General features: G+C 40.1%; 1 protein-coding gene across 1 annotated transcript in view; it reads left to right on the plus strand.

The window, feature by feature from the left end:
• Window positions 1-402: 402 nt before the first annotated feature.
• The window catches only part of Snapc3 (small nuclear RNA activating complex polypeptide 3), a 44,277-nt gene continuing 23,870 nt past the window's right edge, over window positions 403-20,809 (plus strand). Inside the window, exons 1-3 of the mRNA XM_090330017.1 lie at window positions 403-713; window positions 1,395-1,472; window positions 12,687-12,771. Of these exons, the coding sequence (XP_090186143.1) occupies window positions 415-713; window positions 1,395-1,472; window positions 12,687-12,771 (462 nt within the window). The 5' untranslated portion in view covers window positions 403-414. The remainder of the gene's footprint in view (window positions 714-1,394; window positions 1,473-12,686; window positions 12,772-20,809) is intronic.

Consider the following 20,809-nt stretch of genomic DNA (forward strand, 5'->3'; position numbering starts at 1 on the left):
CACGGCAGGGCAGCAGGCAGCCCGTGAATCCCGGAGTCAAGGAAAAGTTCCACACTCCCTGGGCCAGGGCAGAGGGAGGCAGGCAGCGGAATCGCAGGGCGTGGCAAAGCCATTCCCATCCGGCAATGCCGTCGCTGGAGGGTCACAGAGTCCCAGACCCGTGACTGCGGGCGGGAGCCACCTCGGCTTCCCCGCCCCAACACAGCCAGCCGAGAACAATGCGCCCAACCCTACCCCGGCAGCGGCTGAGCCTCGCCCAGGCGGCGCGCAGGGCCTGCCGGGAAATGTAGTTTCTCAGGCCTTGCCTGCGTCGCGCCACTGCTCGCTGCCTCGGTGTCACACGCTACTACAAATCCCGTCACGCCCTGCGAGACCCTGCTCAGGGGCCTTTTGCGGAAAAGGAGTGTGGCTGGCATGGCTGAAAATGCTGGGGCCGGTCTTGCGTGGAGCGGGGTGGGCGGTAAGCAGGATCAGATATCTAGTGCTGGTAGTTCCAACTTTCCGGAGTACGAGCTGCCGGAGCTGAACACTCGCGCTTTCCACGTGGGAGCCTTTGGGGAGCTGTGGCGCGGCCGGCTGCACGGGGCCGGGGACTTGTCGCTGAGGGAGCCGCCAGTCCCCGGAGTCGCAGACTCCGACTTGGAAGATGCCGCGGTGGCCCGGGATTTGGGCTGCAGCCTGGAGGCTGCGGCCGAGCTGAGGGCGGTGTGCGGGTGAGTACCCGGCCCTGGGCCCGGGGCGCAGCAGCTGGAGCCCGGCACGGCGCCCGCTCTGGTCCCTGCTTGCGGGGACTCGAGCTGGTGAGGGGCCCGGGGCGTACACTCGGGGTCTGTGGAACCCCATCCCCCGCGCCCCGTCCCTTGCGGAAACCTTGGAAGAGGCTCTGGCATCCGAATGTACAGTCGCTGCGAGTTTAAGGAATGAGACCGCTACAAGAAAGACTAGGGGAGTTGTTGTTGTTGTTTCTATTTTCGTTAATGTTTAAAGGTCATCAAAGTAGGGTTTATCAAGCCTTGACGTGACACAGTGGAAGCACCTTAGTAATGATGAGGCGGAATTCGTCTTAGCCTGAGAAGTATTTAAAATCGGGGTCTCCGCACGTTCTCTTGTCTATGCTGTTACTGACAGTTTTCCCCCGAATTGCCTTGTGTGGGGTGAAAACAATAAACGTAACAATCTCTTTCTCCATTTAACGATATTTGCCACCTTCAATCGCCCATGTATCTTTTCCGTCATGAAATACAGAAACCATTGCCTCAAATCCTGCCCTTCTCTTAAGCTGCCTGCTGGATTTCCTCTGACTTCTTAATTATGTCAGTGGCGTATTTAGGACAAGCTCTGGGATTGACTGGATGCACTTCTGACAAAGTTTTACTTTTGCTCTTTTGTTTTAGCCTTGATAAACTGAGATGCCTTGAAGAAGGTGAGGATCCTGAAGTCATTCCAGATGATACTGACCTGGTGACTCTGGGGTATGGATGACTTTGCTTTTGTTCAGTTCTTTATTTTTAGTGCTCAGGATTGAAACCAGGGTCCCTGGCTTTTTGTTGATCATGCCATCCACATTGCCAGACCCAGTACAATTTATTTAAACCTTATGTGCATGTGTACGCAGTCCTATGGCTTGAATTCAGGACTTGGGTGCTATCCTTGAACATTTTTGTCCAAGGTTTGGTTGTGTGTGTGTGTGTGTGTGTGTGTGTGTGTGTGATAAATTGAGATAAGAGTGTCATAGACTTTCCTAACTAGATTGGCTTTGAACTGGAATCCTCAGGTCTCAGCCTCCTGAGTAGCTAGGATTACAACAGGCATGAACCACCAGTTCCTAGTTTATTTACAGATTTTAAAAACATTGTATTTTGAAAAATTGGATTTATAGTATCCAGCTTTTGTATGTGCAAAGGTAAAGTTAATATAGATCTGAAATTCAAGTTAGATATACTAATATTATTTCTCAAAGTATCTGTGGTAAAGGACCAGCTTTTAATATTTATTTATTTTGGGGCCAGTATTAGGGCTTGAACTCAGGGCCTTGTGCTTTTTTTTTTTTTTTTTTTGCCAGTCCTGGGCTTAAGCTCAGGGCCTGAGCACTGTCCTTGGATTTTTCTCAAGGCTAGAACTCTACCACTTGAGCTTCAGCACCATTTCTGGCTTTTTCTAAGTATGTGGTACCAAGGAATTGAACCCGGGTCTTCGTGCATGCTAGGCAAGCACTCTACCACTAGGCCAAACTCCCAGCCCAGGCCTTGTGCTCTTGTTAGGCTTTCTTGTTCAAGGCTGACACTCTGCCACTTGAGCCATGCCTCCAGTTCTGGCTTTTTGGTGGTTAATTGGAAATAAGTCTTGAAGGTTTATCTTTCTGAGTAGCTAGGCTGGCTTAGAGGTATGAGCCAATAATGCCTAGCTATTTTTAATTTTTAATCTTTGGCAGATCCATACTGTTGTAAAATACTATAAAAATGAAATAGAAAAATGGAGTTTAAAAAGACAAACATGTTGACATTTTTTTTTTTTTTTGTCAGTCATGGGGCTTGAATTTGGAGCCTGGGCACTGTCCCTAAGCTGTTTTTGCTCAAGACTATCACTCTGCCACTTTGAGCCACAGTGCCACTTCTGGTTTTCTGGTAGTTAATTGGAGATAGGTCTCACGGACTTTGCTATCTGGGCTGGCTTTCAACCACGATCCTCAGATCTCAGTCTCATGAGTAGTTAGAATTATAGGCATGATTAGCTACATTTCGAAATTTTGATTACTATGAAATCCAAGTCCAAAATTACTGGTCACTCATAATGAAAATTTCTGAATGCACACTCATTTTCTTTTCTTTTTTTTGGTGGGTCATGGGGCTTGAACTTTGCCAGAGCACTGTCCCTGGGCCTGGGTGCTGTCTCTGAGCTCTTCAACTCCAGGATACCTCCCTTCCTTCTAACCAAGCCCCACTTCCTGTTTTCTAGAGGTTAATTGGAGATAAGAATCTCAGGTTCTTTTGTGCCCAGGCTGGCTTTGAACCTTGGCATGAGCTATCGTGCTGCGCCTGGCTGCTCACTCATTTTTTTACGTACATTGGATAACATAGTTCACAGATGAGCTCTAATCTGCATATATTCATGAGATTATAACTTTCATTTTATGGTTCCTTGATTTATTCTACCTTTTCTACTATTCCCCCTGAAATATTCATATTTTCATATTCCTTCTCTCTCTCTCTCTCTCTCTCTCCTCACACACACATACATATGTATATCTATATATCTATCTATATATTCATATATATGTACATATAATGAAAAATGTAACATAGTGGGCAACATAGCACAGAATGTAACATATGACATGGAATATTGTGATGTATTATGGAAAGGGAATCAAAATATTCTTTAGCTGGATTGTTTTGATGTAGCCTGTACTATCATATTTAAAGCATGATTAACAAAAAACCTTAATGATCCTATAAAGTTTTAGATTTTTTCCAAAAGCCTAAATCTGTCTTTGTTTCTATTCCCCAAACTTTTCTTCTTTTTCCAAAAGCCTAAATTTGTCTCTGTTTCTATTCCCCAAACTTTTCTTCTCCTTCCCAATTACTTAACATAAAAATAACAACAACATATGATCCTTTTAATTGTGACATAAAATCAATTTCTGGCACTTTTTGTTTTCTTGCCTAATGAAGAAGCTATTTGAGTTACTTTTGCCTATATGGGTAAAAAAGCTAATTGCTAAAGATTCTTTGATATATGTCATTTTCCTTAATATGTGATAGACTAAATAGCTTATCTTCTATCTTATCTTCTGTATCTTTTTATATACTTTAAATATAATTTGTGTGTGTTTGTGGGTGTGTGTTCATGTTTTGGTACTGCGCCTCAAAGTTTGGTACTGGGCTTTTCACTGTACCACTTGAACTACACTTCCACTTCCAGCTTTTTGCTGGTTAATTGGAGATAAATGTTTCATAGACTTTCCTGCACAGTCCTCAGATCTCAGCCTCCAGTAGCTAGGATTATAGGTGTGAACCACTGGCACCTAACTAAAGAAAAGGTTTTTTATTTCTGAAAACTGGAGAGATTTGTCTCTACTGTAATTGTACTAACAAAATTTGTTTCATAAAAGGTTCCACACTTATTTTTAATTTATAACAATTTCAGCCAGGTTATTCTCCTCACTCCTCTCATTTCTGTGGCCAACAAACCTTGTTTACTGGTGAAAAGGGGAAGCTTTAGAGCCCTGCAAGAAAAAGAACCACAAATAGAAGGATTTAGCTGGGCTTGATGGCTCATGTCTGTAATCTTACATGGGAGGCAGAGAGCAGGAAGATGTGGTGCTATGCCAGCAAGGGTAAAAAAGCTCATACAACCCTATTTCAACAGAAAACACCAAATGTTGTTGGGCATGCTTGTTAGACTTTCCCAGGAAAAAAGTAAAACCCTATGTCCAAAAGATAAGAACAAACAAACAGGGCTGGAAGCGTAGCCTAGTGGTAAAATGCTTGCCTTGCATGTACAAAGCCCTGGATTCGATTCTTAGGTACCACATACACAGAAAAAGCCACAAGTGTTGCTGGGGCTCTCAAGTGGTAGAGCAGTAGCCTTGAGCAAAAAGTGCCCAAGGACAGTGCCCAAGCCCTGAGTTCAAGTCTTAGGACTGGCAAAAACAAACAAACAAAAAAAACCCACCAGAGCAATAATGATTTGAAGCATGGTCAAGTAATAGAGAATGTACCACCCCGAGCTCCCCTTCTCCAGAAAATACTGAGGTTAAAGAAGAAAACCAAACAATTGCATACATTCAAAACAAACATTTTTGGGTATAAAAATACCTCAGATTAGACATTTTAAAACTAAATGAAAATGAAAAAGAGAAATGAAAAAAATTGATAGAATGCAGGAAAAATATGAAAGGAGGGGCTGAGAGTATGGCCTAGGGTAGAGTGCTTGCCTAGTAGGCATGAAGCCCTGGGTTCGATTCCTTAGTACTACATATACAGAAAAACCCAGAAGTGTTGCTATGGCTCAAGTGGTAGAGTGCAGGCCTTGAGAAAGTACAAGGATAGTGCCCAGGCCCTGAGTTCAAGTCCAGGACTGGCAAAAAAAAAAAAAAAAGGAGAAAAGGCAAAATTGTATCACAATAAAGAAATTGTGAGATGTTCAAGGGAGAATAGACTCAAATGGAAATTTAGTGAGGCAGTTAGCAAAAGCATATAAAACAATAAAGAAATTTAAGATGTCATTTTAAAAAAAGTAAAAATCAGTCAGAAAGTATTGGGACTAGAAGAAGGCAAACTTATCACAGTCCTTGAAGACGAAAGATGAAACAGTAGCAAAGATTAATATTTTTAAAATTTCTTCGTGTATTAAAAAAAAAGTATAATATGCCCAGTGCCAGTAGTAGTTCATGGTTGTTGTCCTAGTTACTAATCCTAGCTTCTTAGATGTTGAGGTCTGAGGATCATGGTTCAAAGCCAGCCTGGGCAGGAAAATCCATGAAACTCTTTATGTCCACTAAACTACCAAAAAGCTAGAAGTGAAGATGTGGCTTAAGTGGTAGAATGCTAGCCTGAATAAAACAGAAAGCTCAGGGACAATGCCAGGACTAGTACAAAAAAAAAAGCTTGCAGAAGTAGAAAGAACCTAAAGTTACACATTGAAAGTCTCTTCCATTTGACAATTAGAATTATTAAGAGATATAACTTAACTTAATAAGACTATCATATTTTAAAGATAATGATGAAATGATTTAAAGCTTCTACCAAAAAAGAACAATTAACCTTGCAGATTTACAAAAAGCATCAAATGTTGCAAACTGATTTACAAAGCAAGGCTATACTGTAACATTATTGTTTTGGAAAGTCTTTGAAAGCAGGAACTAAGCCTTTAATGTCTAACATAATGTCCTTCAAATATTGAAGCTATAGAAAATGTGTTTCAGAGACTGGGATGTAACTCAGTGGCAAAGCACTTACTAGCAAGTGAAACATCCTGGGTTCGAGTCCCAGTACCAAAAAAGAGAAAGAAAGAAAAATGTATTTCAGCTTATAACACTATAATAATTAAATTCCTGTCCATACCAGCTATTACTAGTGGATAAGCTTCATCCAATGGATTGATGACTTGGGATGATGTACAAAAGTTTTGTAATTATCATAAAGTATAATACTGTAACTAAAAATATATGGTCAAAAGGTGAGTTTTAAGTAATACAGAGGGGGGAAAAAATCCCTGGTGAACCAGATAATAAAAAGTTAAGTAAGAACATGGTTAACTAAAGGCATTTAAAATAAGTATAAAAAGCTGGGCACCAGTAGCTCATGCCGGGCACTGGTGGCTCATGCCTGAATTCCTAGCTACTCAAGGGACTGAAAACTGAGGATTGCCATTTAAGCCAGCTCGGGCAGAAAAGCCTGTGAGCCTCTTAACCTCCAATAACCAGCAAAAATCCAAAAGTGGAGCAGTAGCTCTGGTGGTAAAACATAATATCAGCACACATACACACACACACACACACACACACACACACACACACACACACACACACACACACACACACACACACACACACACACACACACACACACACACCTAGCATGCATGAAAACTGAGGATTGCCATTTAAGCCAGCTCGGGCAGAAAAGCCTGTGAGCCTCTTAACCTCCAATAACCAGCAAAAATCCAAAAGTGGAGCAGTAGCTCTGGTGGTAAAACATAATATCAGCACACATACACACACACACACACACACACACACACACACACACACACACACACACACACACACACACACACCTAGCATGCATGAACCCCTGGGTTTGATTCCCTGGAATCACATACATAGAAAAAGCTAGAAGTGGTACTGTGGCTCAAGTCGCAGAGTGCTAGCCTTGAGCAAAAAGTGTCCAAGGACAGTACCCAGGCCCCAGGACTGGCAAAAAAAAAAAAAGTTTTAGAAAAGAAGATTAAAATGCCAGAAAAATAGGGAAACATATATAGTTGTAATTAACATGCTCATACCCACACAAATAAATAAGAATGATGGATGTAGTTTCATGGCAGAATGCTTGTGTGGCAGGTCTTGGATTTGACCCTCAGCACCAAAAAAAGGTAAAACAAGACCACCAAAAATATAAGACAGAGAAAAAAGTGATCTAGCATACTCAAAATAATGAAGATTAAAAGTACATGAGTTGGGCTGGGAGTTGGCCTAGTGGTTAAAGTGCTTGCCTAGCATGCATGAAGACCCAGGTTCGATTCCTTGGTACCACACATAGAGAAAAAGCCGGAAGTGGTGCTGAGGCTCAAGTGGTAGAGTTCTAGCCTTGAGAAAGTCCAAGGACAGTGCTCAGGCCCTGAGCTCAAGCCCAGGACTGGCAAAAAAAAAAAAAAAAAAATACATGAGTTGCCTTTACCTTGAAGAGTAATATAGACTTAGACATGAACATTCTTTCAACCTGGCTCACCTGAAAAGCAGATGTTCTTTAGTGTTGCTGATGAGAGCATGAATTGATATAAAATATAGGGGAAATTTGGTAACAAAATAGCATAAAATTATATGCACTTAAACCTTTGATTCAGAAATCCCAATTGTAGCAATCTACTGAAAAAATATATCTACTGTTAAGAAAATTAGGGAGTGTGGCCTAAGAGTGCTTCCCTACCATGCACAAACACCTGGGTTCGATTCCTTGGTACCACATACATAGAAAAAAGCCGAAAATGGTGCTGAGGCTCAAGTGGTAGAGCTCTAGCCTTGAGAAAGTCCCAAGGACAGTGCTCAGGTCCTGAGCTCAAGCCTAGAACTGGCAAAAAAAAAAAAAGGCTGAAAGTGGTGCTGTGGCTCAAATGATTAGAGTACTAGCCTTGAGAAAGGTCAAGGACAGTGCTCAGGCCCTAAGTTCAAGCCCCAGGACTAGCAAAAAAAGGAAAGAAAGAAAGAAAGAAAGAAAGAAAGAAAGAAAGAAAGAAAGAAAGAAAGAAAGAAAGAAAGAAAGAAAGAGAGAGAGAAGAAGAGAGAGAGGAAGAGAGAAAGAGAGAAAGGGAGGGGGAAGGAAGGAAGAAAGGAAGAAAATACATATGTAGCTTGGTGTGGTGGCTCACGCCTGTAATCCTAGCTATTCAGGAGGCTGGGATCTGAGAATGGTGGTTCAAAGCCAACCTGGGCACTAAAGACTGTGAGACTCTTTATTTCCAATTTATCACTAGAAAACGGGAAGTGGCACTGTGGCTCAGGTGTAGGGTGGTAGCCTTGAGCTGAAGAGCTCAGAGATAGTCCCCAGGCCCAGAGTTCAAGCCCCATGACCCAAGGGGGGAAAAAAAAAAAAATATATACACACACACACACACACACACACACACACACACACGTATATATTGAATTACCTGAGCCACAGCTTCACATCCAGCTTTTTGGTGGTTAACTGGAGATAAGAGTCTCATAGATTTTCCTGCCCTGGCTGGCTTTGAAACATAAGCTTCAGATCATGAATATCTAGGATTACAGATGTGAGCTACCAGTGCCCAGCTGATCACAGTATTGTTACAATGGGGTGGGGGTGGGGGATAGGAGGGATATTTAGAACATTTTTTTTTTAATGCTTATAAATTCTTTATTGCCAGAAGAGAACCTCTGTTTCAGGTAGTTATAAGACAATTCATACGCTCTGGTCTTTTCTTCTCTTTCTGTCTTTTTTTTTCTATTACTGTCAGAATTCAAAACTACATTAACCTTGGACCACTGAGAAGAAATTGTATAATTAGAAAACTGTATTTTTCAAATTCTCTCTTACTGGGGCTTGATTAATCCTTACTGTCTCATGTAGGCAGTGCTTTAGAAGTTTGACAAATGAACAGGATATATTCTGTCCTTCACTACGTGTAAGAGATTTTCAACATTTTATAGGTTTGACTTCCATCACATTTAATGTAATATTAGTACAATACTTATTTTAGACAGTATTACAGTTAGCCAAATAGGTTTAGGGGAAAAAAATTACCTGAGTAGTGTTAAACATATTCTATGTGTTACACAAAAATAACTTAGCAGTCATGGCATCACTCTGCCCTCTGGCCTCAAGTGATCCTTCTTACAGGAAATAGAGGGGCTTCAGAGAAGTTGGGCACAGAACATTTTAAGTTTCTCTTGCAGTTAGAGAAATTCAAGCATGTTTAAAATTATTCATCTTCAGTGATACAAGATTCTTTTTGTGGATGTACCAGTGCTGTGGCTTGAACTCAGAGCCTTAGCTTTTTTGGGCCAAGGCTGGTACTCTACACTTGAGCCACAGCTCCACTTCCAGGTTCTGGGGTAGTTAGTTGAAGATAGAGTATCATGGACTTTCCTGCCTTGTACGGCTTTGAATCAGGATCCTCAGATCACAGCCTCCCAAGTAGCTAGGATTACAGGCGGAGTCACCGGTGTCCAGCAATAGTTCCGGATTCTGGGAATTTGGATCTTTGCTTCTTTGTGCTGACAAAAAGGCCACAGCCATGAAATATTCAGGCTACTCCAAGTACTCATCCGGTTTTTTTGCAGGAAACCTCACTCATGTTGAGTCCGGTGCTAGGCTGACTCTAGCCACCCGCTGGCACCTGGTCCTGGGCCTGCAGGCCGGTGCTGGTTCCCGCCGCTGTCGCCCGCTCCTCGTGGGCCCGGGAAGGAAGTTCAGAACTTTTTTTTTTTTATTCTTTGGAAGTTTTCTTTTTTTCTAATCCCTTATTGTTCTAGTCTTCTGTTGAAATTAATAATTCTTATAATTCTCATGCTTTTAGTTCTGACAACTCAGGCTGAGATCTGAGGATCATGGTTCAAAGCCAGCCTGAGCATTCCATGCACATGAGACTGCAATAAACTGCCAAAAAATTAAAAAAAAATTCCAGAAGTGGAGTTGTAGCTCAGGTAAGAGTGCTATCCTTGAGCATAAAAACTTAGGGACATTGCCCAATCCCTGAGTATAAACCTCAGGACCAGCACACACACACACACACACACACAAAAGAAAGAAAAGAAAAAGAAAGAAATAGGCTTTCTCTTTTCAAATCAGATTATTTAATATTTTCCTCTTGGTTGAACTCGGACTGGTACAGCAGGAGATAAATACACAGGCACCTGGGATTACTTTCATTGTTGGTTTTGTTTTTGAACAAAAGGCTAGTGAAAGGATAAACCAGAACTATAGAGATTGGTTTTCTTTGCAGGTAGGTGGGAAAGGGCTGGAAAGAAAGTGAGGTAATGGGAACAGATTAGCAGGGACAAAGGAAATGTACCAATTGACTCCTTAGAGTCATAGTAGTATTTCATGTAGCCTTCACATACCCAAAAATAATAGAATGAAGTCAACTGCTTTAGGTTCCCCAACCTAAAGTAGAATACAGACCCTAACTAATGAGGCCAACAGATGAATAACACAAACTAAGAGGTAGAAAAGAGCTGCATAATGTTGTAAAGCAGAAAACAAAAGAACTACTCTAATGTTTTTCATGGGGGCACAAGGTAAACAATTCTGTAACTGCTTTATATACTTAAGAATTGAGACATAGATTTCTGTATCCTGAGACATAGGTTTCTCATTTGTGGAGAAAAGTTATAAGCAAGATAAAATGAAAGGCAACAGTGAATTTTGTGATTTAGTTTATGATTATAAGTATCTGTGTAAATTGATGGTATTATATAATTAATATAAGCCAGAAATGATGTTTGTACATGTGTGTTTTTTGTATGTCTCAACTGAGAGACTTAGAATCATTAACTCTACTACCTACAACATCTAATACAGAGATACTAGTATCTTAATACCTATTTCCATTAAAGGAACAAGGTTCTTACAAGTAGTCAATTCTAGGATTAAGGCAAGACATACAGGATGAGTCTTCAACATCTTTGGTTTCCAAAAAGGGAAAGCTATGTGTATTACAAAGAGACAAAGAAACTAACAGGAGAGAGACTGAGAAAAAATAACCAATACTGCTGGGAATGTGGCCTAACATGCACGAAGCCCTGGGTTCGATTCCTCAGTGCCACATACACAGAAAAAGCCAGAAGTGGTGCTGTGGCTCAAGTGACAGAGCACTAGCCTTGAGCAAAAAGTGTCCAAGACAGCGCCCAGGCCCTGAGTTCAAACCCCAGGACTGGCAAAAAATAAAAAATAAAAATTTAAAAAAAAAACAAACCAATGCTATATGAGATCCTGCTTAGGAATCTACACCTCTGGGGGTAGGTACGAATAGAAGGAGGAAGATATCAATTCAAAATTATGTAACATTTGGAAAAAATTTATAATAATATATTAATATTTCTGTTCATAATGATCATCTATGATACTTAAAGTTGGACAAGAGATAGGAGGGATCTCTTGTTTTATTCCTTCTTTTCTTTTCTCCTGATTCTGGGGCTTGGAGGATAAACTCTGGGCCTGGGCACTGTCCCTGACCTTCTTTTGTTTGGTATGGGCATTGTATCACTTGAGCCACAGCACCACTTCTGACTTTTTTTTTTTTTGCCTGTCCCCCTTGAACTCAGGTCCTGGGCACTCCTTGGGCTTTCTCAAGCACCACTCCCAGCTTTTATCTGTATATGTGGTACTGAAGAATTGAACCTGGGTCTTCATGCATGCTAGAGAAGCACTCTACCAGTAGGCCAAACTCCTGGCCCCAACCACTTCTGACCTTTTTGAGTAGTTTATTGGGGATAAGAGTATTACGAGTTTCCTACCCTGGATAGCTTTGAACTGTGATCCTCAGATCTAAGCCTTCTGAATAGCTAGGATTGCAGGCATGAGCCACCAGCACCAGGCTTTTGTACCTTTCTTTAAGTCCAGCATTAGTCAAAGGAAAAGGATAAATATTGGGGCTGTAGAATGTAGCTGATAGAGCTCCTGCTTGACACATGTGAGTCTTTAGGTTTTTCCCAGCATGGGGGTGAGAGGAGGGAGTTTAATATTGAAGATCATTTTGAAATCACAGTAAAGATTGTTGAAGAGGGGGCTGGGAATGTAACCTAGTGGTAGAGTGCTCGCCTAGCCTGCATGAAGCCCTGGGTTCGATTCCTCAGTACCACATACAGAGAAAAAGCCAGAAGTGGTGCTTTGGCTCAAGTGGCAGAGCGTTAGCCTTGAGCAAAACGTTTCCATAGACAGGGCCCATACCCTGAGTTCAAGTCCCAGGACTGGCAAAAAAAAAAAAAAAAAAGATTTTTGAAGCGTGACAGTGACTCACGCCTGTAATCCTAACTATTCAGAAGGCTGAGATGTGAGAATTAGAGTTTGAAGACAACCTAGGCAAAAAAGTCCCTGTGAGACTTATCTCCAATCAACCACTCAAAAACTGGAAGTAGGGGCCAGGATTTAGTCTAGTGGTGGAGTACTTGCCTAGCATGAACAAAGACCCAAGTTTGATTCCTCAGTACCACATACATAGAAAAAGTTGGAAGTGGTGCAATGACTCAAGTGGTAGAGCTCTTGTCTTGAGAAAGCACAAGAACTGTTTTAAAAAAACAAAACAAAAAAAACCTATAAATGGAGCTGTGGCTCAAGGTGGAAGAGTACTAGTCTTGAGCCTAAAAGAGCTCAGAAATAGTACCTATTCCTTGAGTTCAAGCGCTATTACCAACAAAAAAGAAAGGAAGGAAGGATGAGAAAGAGAGAAGGAAGGAAAAAGGAAGAGTTGAATTTCAGTTTTGTATGTGTGTGTATCTATAACAGGGTTAGAAAGAGATTCTTGGAACATCGAGAAGAAACCATCACAATAGATCGAGTCTGCAGACAAGAAACATTTGCTTATGAGATGGTAAGGTATCATTTTTTCACCCTTTATTCCCCATGAAGCAGTAAACTTACAGTTAGTGACTGGAAACTAGTTAGGGAAAATTACCCAGAGCTCAAGTGACTATATTTGCGGCTCTTTCAGCTCTCTGCCTTTATCTCCTCTTAGCTTGGTTTTGTTCTTGATATTAAGCTACGTTTATGCCTTTTTACCATCTTAGCCCTAGTCTAGTTTTTTTGTTCTGTTTCCAAGACTACTTTAAACTTAGTGTGTCTGTGTGTCTGTGTGTCTGTGTGTCTGTATGTCTTGTCTGTCTATTGGGGGTTGAATGTCTTGTTTTCCCTTGGCTGGTGTTTTACCACTTGAAATATACCCCCAGTACCAGGTTTTTGTGTCTGCTTAGGCAGACCTTGGAGATCTCAATCAAGTCTTCTGAAATCTCAGATCTTGGCTAGGATTATAGGCATGGACAATTAGCATATATCTTAATCATCTCTTGTAAAAGCTCTAAGAAAAAGTTACAAGGGTGAGTATTAAAGACTTAATAGCTAATTAAGAAACAATGGTTCAGAATCAGCTATGTACCCAATAGGTGGGATACTAGGCCCTCAATAGTCTCTCCCACTTGTTTTTAAATTGTGGTAGAATTTGCATAACATAAAACATACCACTCTTATCAATATTTGTTAAGTATTCAGTAAAGTGATATAAACACAGTGCTATGTAGCCATTACCACTATTGAGATTAGAATTCTATATCTTTTCAATTTATGTGGATTTTCCTATTCTAGTAGAATAGAAGTGCAGTCATACAATATTTGTGCTTTTCTTTATAGTTTATTTTTCTTAGTATTAAAGGCTTTAAAGGTCAGTTTCTTCTGTAAATGTTTTAAAGGTTTATTTCTTTTTGCAGCTGAATATTCAAATACATGGATATAACTAACATTTTGCTTATTTACTCATCTTCTGTTTGTATTTGAGTTTTTTCTACTTTTTGATATTGTGACTGTTGCTGGTATGAATATTGATATATGAAGTTCTTTGTCTAAGTTCTTCTACTGTGTACCTAGGAATTGAATTACTAGGTCATATGATAATTCTGTCTTCCGTAAAAGATGCCCCATTTTACATTCTCTTTAGCAATGTATGAGGTTCCAATTTCTCTCTGTCCTTTTTAACACTTATTTTGTTTGTTAAAATAGCTATCCTAGCTGGGCACAGTGGCTCATGCCTGTAATCCTAGCTACTTAGGAGGCTGAGATCTGAGGATCGAGGTTCAAAGCCAGCCCAGGGAACTACAATGTCCAAGAGACTCTTTATCTCCAGTTAGTCACCAGAAAACTGGAAGTGAAGTGGTGTTGTGGCTCAAAGTGTAGGGTGCTAGCCTTGAGCTGAAGAGCTCAGGGACAACACCCAGTTCCATAACTGACCAAAAAAAAAGCTATCCTAGAAGATATAAAGTCTTTGCATATCCATAATGCTGTACTTTGGGTTTGTTTGTTTGTTTTGTTGTTGTTGGGGTTTTTTGTTTTGTTTTTTTGCCTGTCCTGGAGCTTGAACTCAGGGCTGAGGCACTGTCCTTGGACTTTCTAAAGGCTAGAACCACAGCGCCACTTCCAGCTTTTGCTTTTTTCTGTGTATGTGGTAGCAAGGAATGGAACATGGGTCTTCATGCATGCTAGGTAAGCACTCTACCTCTAGGCCAAACTCCCAGCCCCAAGTTTTAAAATCTTATGTACCTTATTTATAATTTGAAAATATTTTTCCATTCTATGGACTATCTTTTCACCTTTTGTTTTTGTGGTTTCTCTTGATTTTGTTCTCATAAGGTTATTTATGTATAAGGATAACTTTCTTTTCCTCTTGTCACCTTTCCTCCCATCATATTTCTTTGACAAGAATTTCCAATATGTATATCAAAAGTCTCACTGATAGTTGTGGATTATTTGTCAATCTTTTGTGGCTGATGTTAGCTTATTGATGTTCATAGATGGCATTTTTGTTGATGTTGATGAAGTTTCCTTCTAGTCTTAGTTTAGTTGTTTTTTGGGGGGGGGGTTTGTTTGTTGGTTTGTTTGTTTTTTGCCAGTTTTGGGGCTTATCCTCAAGGCCTGAACACTGTCCTTGGGCTTTCCTCAAGGCTAGTGTTCTACCACTTGATACTAGAGCACCACTTCTGGCTTTTTCTTTGTATGTGGGAATGAGGAATCGAACCTGGGTCTTCATGCATGCTAGGTAAGCACTCTGCCACTAGGCCAAATTCCTGGTCCCTAGTTATTTGTTTTTCCTGGAAGTGTCAGATATTGTAAAAGACCTTTATTTTGTCAGTGTGATAATGAGGTATTTCCCTCCATTATTTTGTTAAGGTGTTGGATTAATTGATTTGATATGCTAATGTCATTCTACTTGTGCATTCTGAGGATGAACTCCCACTGGATTTGCTTTATAATATTTTTAATACACTACTGAATTTGGGCTTGCTGAGTACTATTTTGAAGATTGTTGCATTCATATCCACAAGGAGTATTGGCCTGTAGTATTCTTTGTTCTGCTATTTTTGACTGGGCTGTCAGGATAATGCAGGCCTTATAAAATAAGGTAGGAAGTAGTCACTCCTTTTCAGATTTTATTTTTTTAATTTTATTTTATTGTTGGTGATGTACAGAAGGGTTACAGTTACATATATAAGGTAGTGAGTACATTTCTTGTCGAACATTGTTACTCCCTCCACATTTTTCTCCAACTTTCCCTCCCCCTTAAGTTGTAAAATTTCGATTTTTTTTGCAAAAGCTAGAGAGGCATTGCTATCCATCTGTAATAATTTGCTAGTAAAGTCAGCTGGTCAAGGGTATTTATGTATTTATATTTTTTGAGAGGTATTTTGCTACTCATTCAATGACCTTACTAATGGGTCTTTTAGATTTTGTTTCTTCCTAATTTCTACAAATTCATCTGTTCTGAAATTGACTGCATTTCTTGAGTTATAATAATTCATACTTTGCTCTCCTGATCCTTTTTGTTTGTGTAAAGGCAGTAGTAGTTTCTGCTTTTCTTTTTATTTTATTTTATTTTTTATTGTTGGGTTAATGTATAGAGGGGTTACAGTTACATTAGCCAGATAGTAGGTGCATTACTTCTCATACATTGATACTTCTCATATTTTTGTCCCCATTTTCCTCACCCCACCCCCTTCCAATCATCTTGTTTCCTCCCCTTCTAGTTTCTGCTTTTCTGATTTTAGTAACATAACTTTCTTTTTTCAAAATTTTTAAAAAACCAAGTGTTTGTTTTTGACTTGTCTATATTTTTCTATTTTCTGTTTCATTCATCTCTACCCTAAATTTCCTTCTTTTACTGCTAGCTTTTGGTTTGTTGTTTTTTTCTTTAGCTCTTTAAAATATGATTTATTGACACAAATGTTAACTGATCTCAGTTTTCTGGTTATAGTGTTAATATTTTTACCTGTAGATATTTACAAATTCAAATTTCCTTTTGTTGTACGTGTATGTTGTTTTGGTTCTCTCAAATTATTTTCTAGTTTCCCTTTTGAGCATTTCCTGTGACATATAGGGTGTTTTATGAGTATTTCTTTGATTTGTTTTGCTTTGTGGTGTTGTTGTTGTTGTTTGAGATGGTCTCACTACACAGCCCAAGCTGACACCAAGTTCAGAATCCTCCTGCCCCAGCCTCCTAACTGCTGGGATTACAGGCATACCATTCATTGTGTCTGCCTACCAGTGTATTTTCAGAAATTTCTATTTGCTTGTGAAATTTTCAGTTTTCCCTTTGTGACTGATTTCCAATGTTACTCAGTTGTGATCAGAAAAGCTACTTTTGTAATTTTAGTTTGTTTTGTTTTACTGTTTTCTAACATTGGTGGTCGGTGCTAAGGAATGGTTCAGGTGTACTTGAGAGAAGACTTTTGTTGTTTTGTTATGTTTTGTTGTCATCAGGTTTGTGTGTGTGTGTGTGTGTGTGTGTGTGTGAGAGAGAGTGTGTGTGTGCCAGTACTAGAGTACTTGAATTAAAGTCCTGCCCTTTAGCAAGCTCAAAGCTAGGGCTATACCAATTGAGCCACAGTTCCACTTCTAGCTTTTTGGTGGTTAACAAGATAAAAAGTCTCTCAGATTTTGTATGCCAAGGCTGGCTCTGAACTGAAATCCTCAGATCTCAGCCTCCTGAGTAGTTAGGACTTCAGGCATGAGCCACTAGCAACCGACTTGCTAATAGGATTTGAAATTATGGTGTCACTATTGATCAGCTAGCAATCTGCCACTCGAGCCATGCCTCTAGCTTGATGTTTTGCTAGTTATTCTGGAGATGGACTTCTCTCAGACTTTTCTCTCTGTGCTGGCTTTGAACCATGATCCCTGGATCTCAGCTTCTTAAGTAGCTATGTGCTGCTGGCACCCAGCTGAGAAGACTATTAGCAGTAGAGAGTTCTAATTGCTCTATAGTATTGCCCAACTCTTCTGCAGTATTACTAATCTTTCTGGTTCTTCACATTATTTGTTGTAAGTGGGTTAAGTTTCCAACCATTATTATAGAATTGTCATTCTTTTTTTGGTGGTACCGGGGTTTGAACTCAGGGTTTCACACTTGCTAGGAAAGTACTCTACCACTGACCCTTCCTTCACGTTTTTTAAAAGAATTCTGTCAGTTTTGCTTCGTATATTTTAGGGTTCTGTTGTTAGCTCCAAATGTTTGCTTTGTGTATCTTCTTTCTTTTTAATCGGTCGTGGGCCCTAAACTCTGGGCCTGGGTGTTGTCCCTGAGCTCTTCAGCTCCAGGCTAACACTCTACTACTTGAGCCACAGTGCCACTTCCAGATCTCTGGTGGTTAACTAGAGATAAGAGTCTCACGGACTTGCATGCCCTGGCTGGCGTTAAACCAGTGATCCTCAAATCTCAACCTCCTGAGTACCTAGGATTACAGGTGTGAGCAGCCACCAGCACCCAGCTGGTACATTTTATTAATATATATTTCTTTGTCTCTCGTGACCTCTTTGACTTAAAGTCTATTGTGTCAGACAATAATATAAACACCAAAGTTTCTTTGTTCGCTTTTTTTCTTTGTTGCCAGTCCTGGAGCTTGAACTCAGGGCCTGGGCACTGACCTTGGCCTTTCTCATAGCTAGTGCTCTACCACTTGAGCACCACTTCCAGCTTTTTCTGTGTATGTGGTACCAAGGAATTGAACCCAGGGCTTTGTGCATGCTAGGCAGGCACTCTACCACAGTCCGGCCACATTCACAGCCCTGGAATATTCTTTTACTAAAATGAGTCTGGTACACAGTATACAGGAATCAACTTTTGTAATTCAGTCTACCTATCTGCTTTTTTTTTTTTTTTTTTTTTTTTTTGCCAGTCCTGGGGCTTGAACTCAGGGCCTGGGCACTGTCCTTGGATACTTTTTGCTCAAGGCCAGCACTCTACCCACCTGAGCCACAGAGCCACTTCCAGCTTTTTCTGTGTATATAGTTCCAGGGAATCAAACCCAGTGTTTTGTGCATGCTAGGCCACACTCCTGGCTCCATCTGCATTTTTTTTTTTTTTGAGGAGTCTTTAATCTGTTCACATTCAAAACTAATTAGTGGGCCAGGCCCTTATCTGTAATCTCAGCTAGGGAGAGGGTACCGATCATGAGATATCATGGTTCAAGGCCAATCCAATCAGAAGGTTGTCAAGACATCATCTTAACACAGAAGCTGAATGTGGTTCCTGGTTGTAATCTCAGCTATGCAGGAAGCTGAGTCCTGTCTGAACGTTTGAGACTTTATCTGTAAAATTAAAGCAAAAAGGGCTAGAGGCATTCACATGGTAGAGCCTAAAGACCTTGAGTTTAAACCTTAGTACTGCCAAAATTAATTGATTGATTAATTAATTTATTGCTTATATGAAAATATTCACTTCTGCTCTCTATTCATTTGTATCTTTTAGGTGTTTGTTTTTCCTCTGTTCCTGAGTTATTTTCTTATTTTAGGTATTGTTTTTTGTTGTTGTTGTTTTGTTTTTCTTTTTCTTTGTGACAGCACTGGGCTTAAACTCAGGGCCTGGGCACCATCCCTTAGCTTTTTCTTGATGTGCCATTTTGATTCCTTCTTTCATTTGGTTTCTATATACTATGATATTTCTTAGTGGGTTATGAATTACAATTAAATGTTAAACATATTATAAATGTTATGTATTTGTTTTATGGTGCTGAAATCTGAGGATCAAGATTCGAAGTCAGCTTTGGCAGGAAAATCAGTGAGACTCTTATCTCTAATAAATTCACAAAAACGAAAGCCAAATGTGGAGCTGTGGTTCAAGTGGTAGACTACTAGCATTGAGCACAAAATCTCATGGATAGCACTCAGGTCATGAGTTCAAGTCTTAGGACCAGCAAAAATAAGGACAAACAAATAAAAAACTTAATTTAAGAAATCTAGATGCTTATTAGTTTTAATTAGAAACTTTGGCTACTATTTACTTGTACTGTTCAAATTTGAGTATTTTAATTCTGCTTTACTTGTATCTAGTATGAGAACGAAATATTCCATGTTATTAAATTACTAAGATTTAATTGAATTATGAATGTTCTTTATCATTTCTCAGGAGCAATACCTCATTTTTTATATAACTCACTTTTTTTCTTTATTTTTTTTAACAGTCATCTCATTTAACACTGAGTAGTCAATTTAAAGTATCAGCAACATGATTCATGATCTAATTAACTTCAGTTCTTGTCAGATCTCTCTAGGATAGGTATTCCTATGATAGTTACACTTCTTAATATTAATTGTAAAGGTTAAGATGTTAATTTAAAGACATGATGAAAATCCCAGAGCAAACACATGGCAGCACTACTATAATGGTGCTGTTGCGGGCGCTCTGAACACCTACTACTACTCAGCGCAGCCTTCAGCAGGACCATTATTCAGAGTTTATCGAGCAGCAACAAAGTCATTGGTGTCGGCCAGCAAGTGTTGGTTGTTTTTGTTTTTGCAGCCTGAGCACTGTCCTTGGATTTTTTTCCTCAAGGCTGGAACCCTACCCTACCATTTGAGCCACGTGGTACCGAGGAATCGAACCCCGGTCTTCATGCTTGCTAGGCAAGCACTCTACCACTAGGTCAAACTCCCGGTGCAAGAAAGTCGCTTTTACTGTGTTAATCAACTCACATCCTGTAGCTTTCAGCATTTCACCTGTTTGTTAGAGCTCATTTAATTTTTTCCAATACCCCTCCTGGTACAGCTGTCCATTTGAATGGTCCAACTCTTATCTGTCCTGAAGTGTGAATAGTCCTGGTCATTAATGCAGCTCAACCATGGGAACCATTTGCCCCTGGAGTTTTCATGTTCCTAATCTTTCTGATTGGATATGATATGGCTAATCTTTCTCTCTCAAGCTCCTTCTGATGCAGAAACCCTTATTCACCCACCCAACCTGATTCCACTCACTGAACCTCAAAACTTAATGCTTTAGGTCTGGGAGCATGGCCTAATGTTAGAGTGCTTGTCTACCATGGACAAAGACCTGGGTTCCATTGCTCAGTACCATATCCACAGAAAAAGCCTGAAATAGTACTGTGGCTCAAATGGTAGAGTGCTAGCCTTGAGAAAGTTCACGGACAGTGCCCAGGCCCTGAGTTCAAGCCCCTGGACTGGCAAAAAAAAAGCTTAATGCTTTACTCATTTGCTTTGCAGTTGTACGGGGTTGAACCCAAGGCCTTCCATGTGTACGACAGCCATTATACCACTGAGCTACACTGCCAGTCCTTCCTTTCTTTTAGTACAAGATGAAATAAGGAGAAATGGAAAAGAGGGAGAAATACTTCCTATCCCCATGCAAGAAATAGGGGTGGAAACTCCAGTCCAGGCTTATATATTTACATAGCTACCTTTACCATTGTTCATTTCTTTTTATGGCTTCAAGTTACTTCTGTTTCATCTTTTCAGCTCAACCATTATTGAGCCTGAACAACCCTCTAGAACTTTTTATAAATCAAGCCTACTTATAGTGAACCCCCTGAGTTTTTGTTTATCTAAAGAGTATTATTTCTCCTTCATTCCCAAAGGAG

The sequence above is a fragment of the Megascapheus bottae genome, chromosome 3 (genome assembly GCF_031878675.1).
Source record: "Megascapheus bottae isolate mThoBot1 chromosome 3, mThoBot2.hap1, whole genome shotgun sequence".
In the NCBI taxonomy this organism is placed as follows: Eukaryota; Metazoa; Chordata; class Mammalia; order Rodentia; family Geomyidae; genus Megascapheus; species Megascapheus bottae.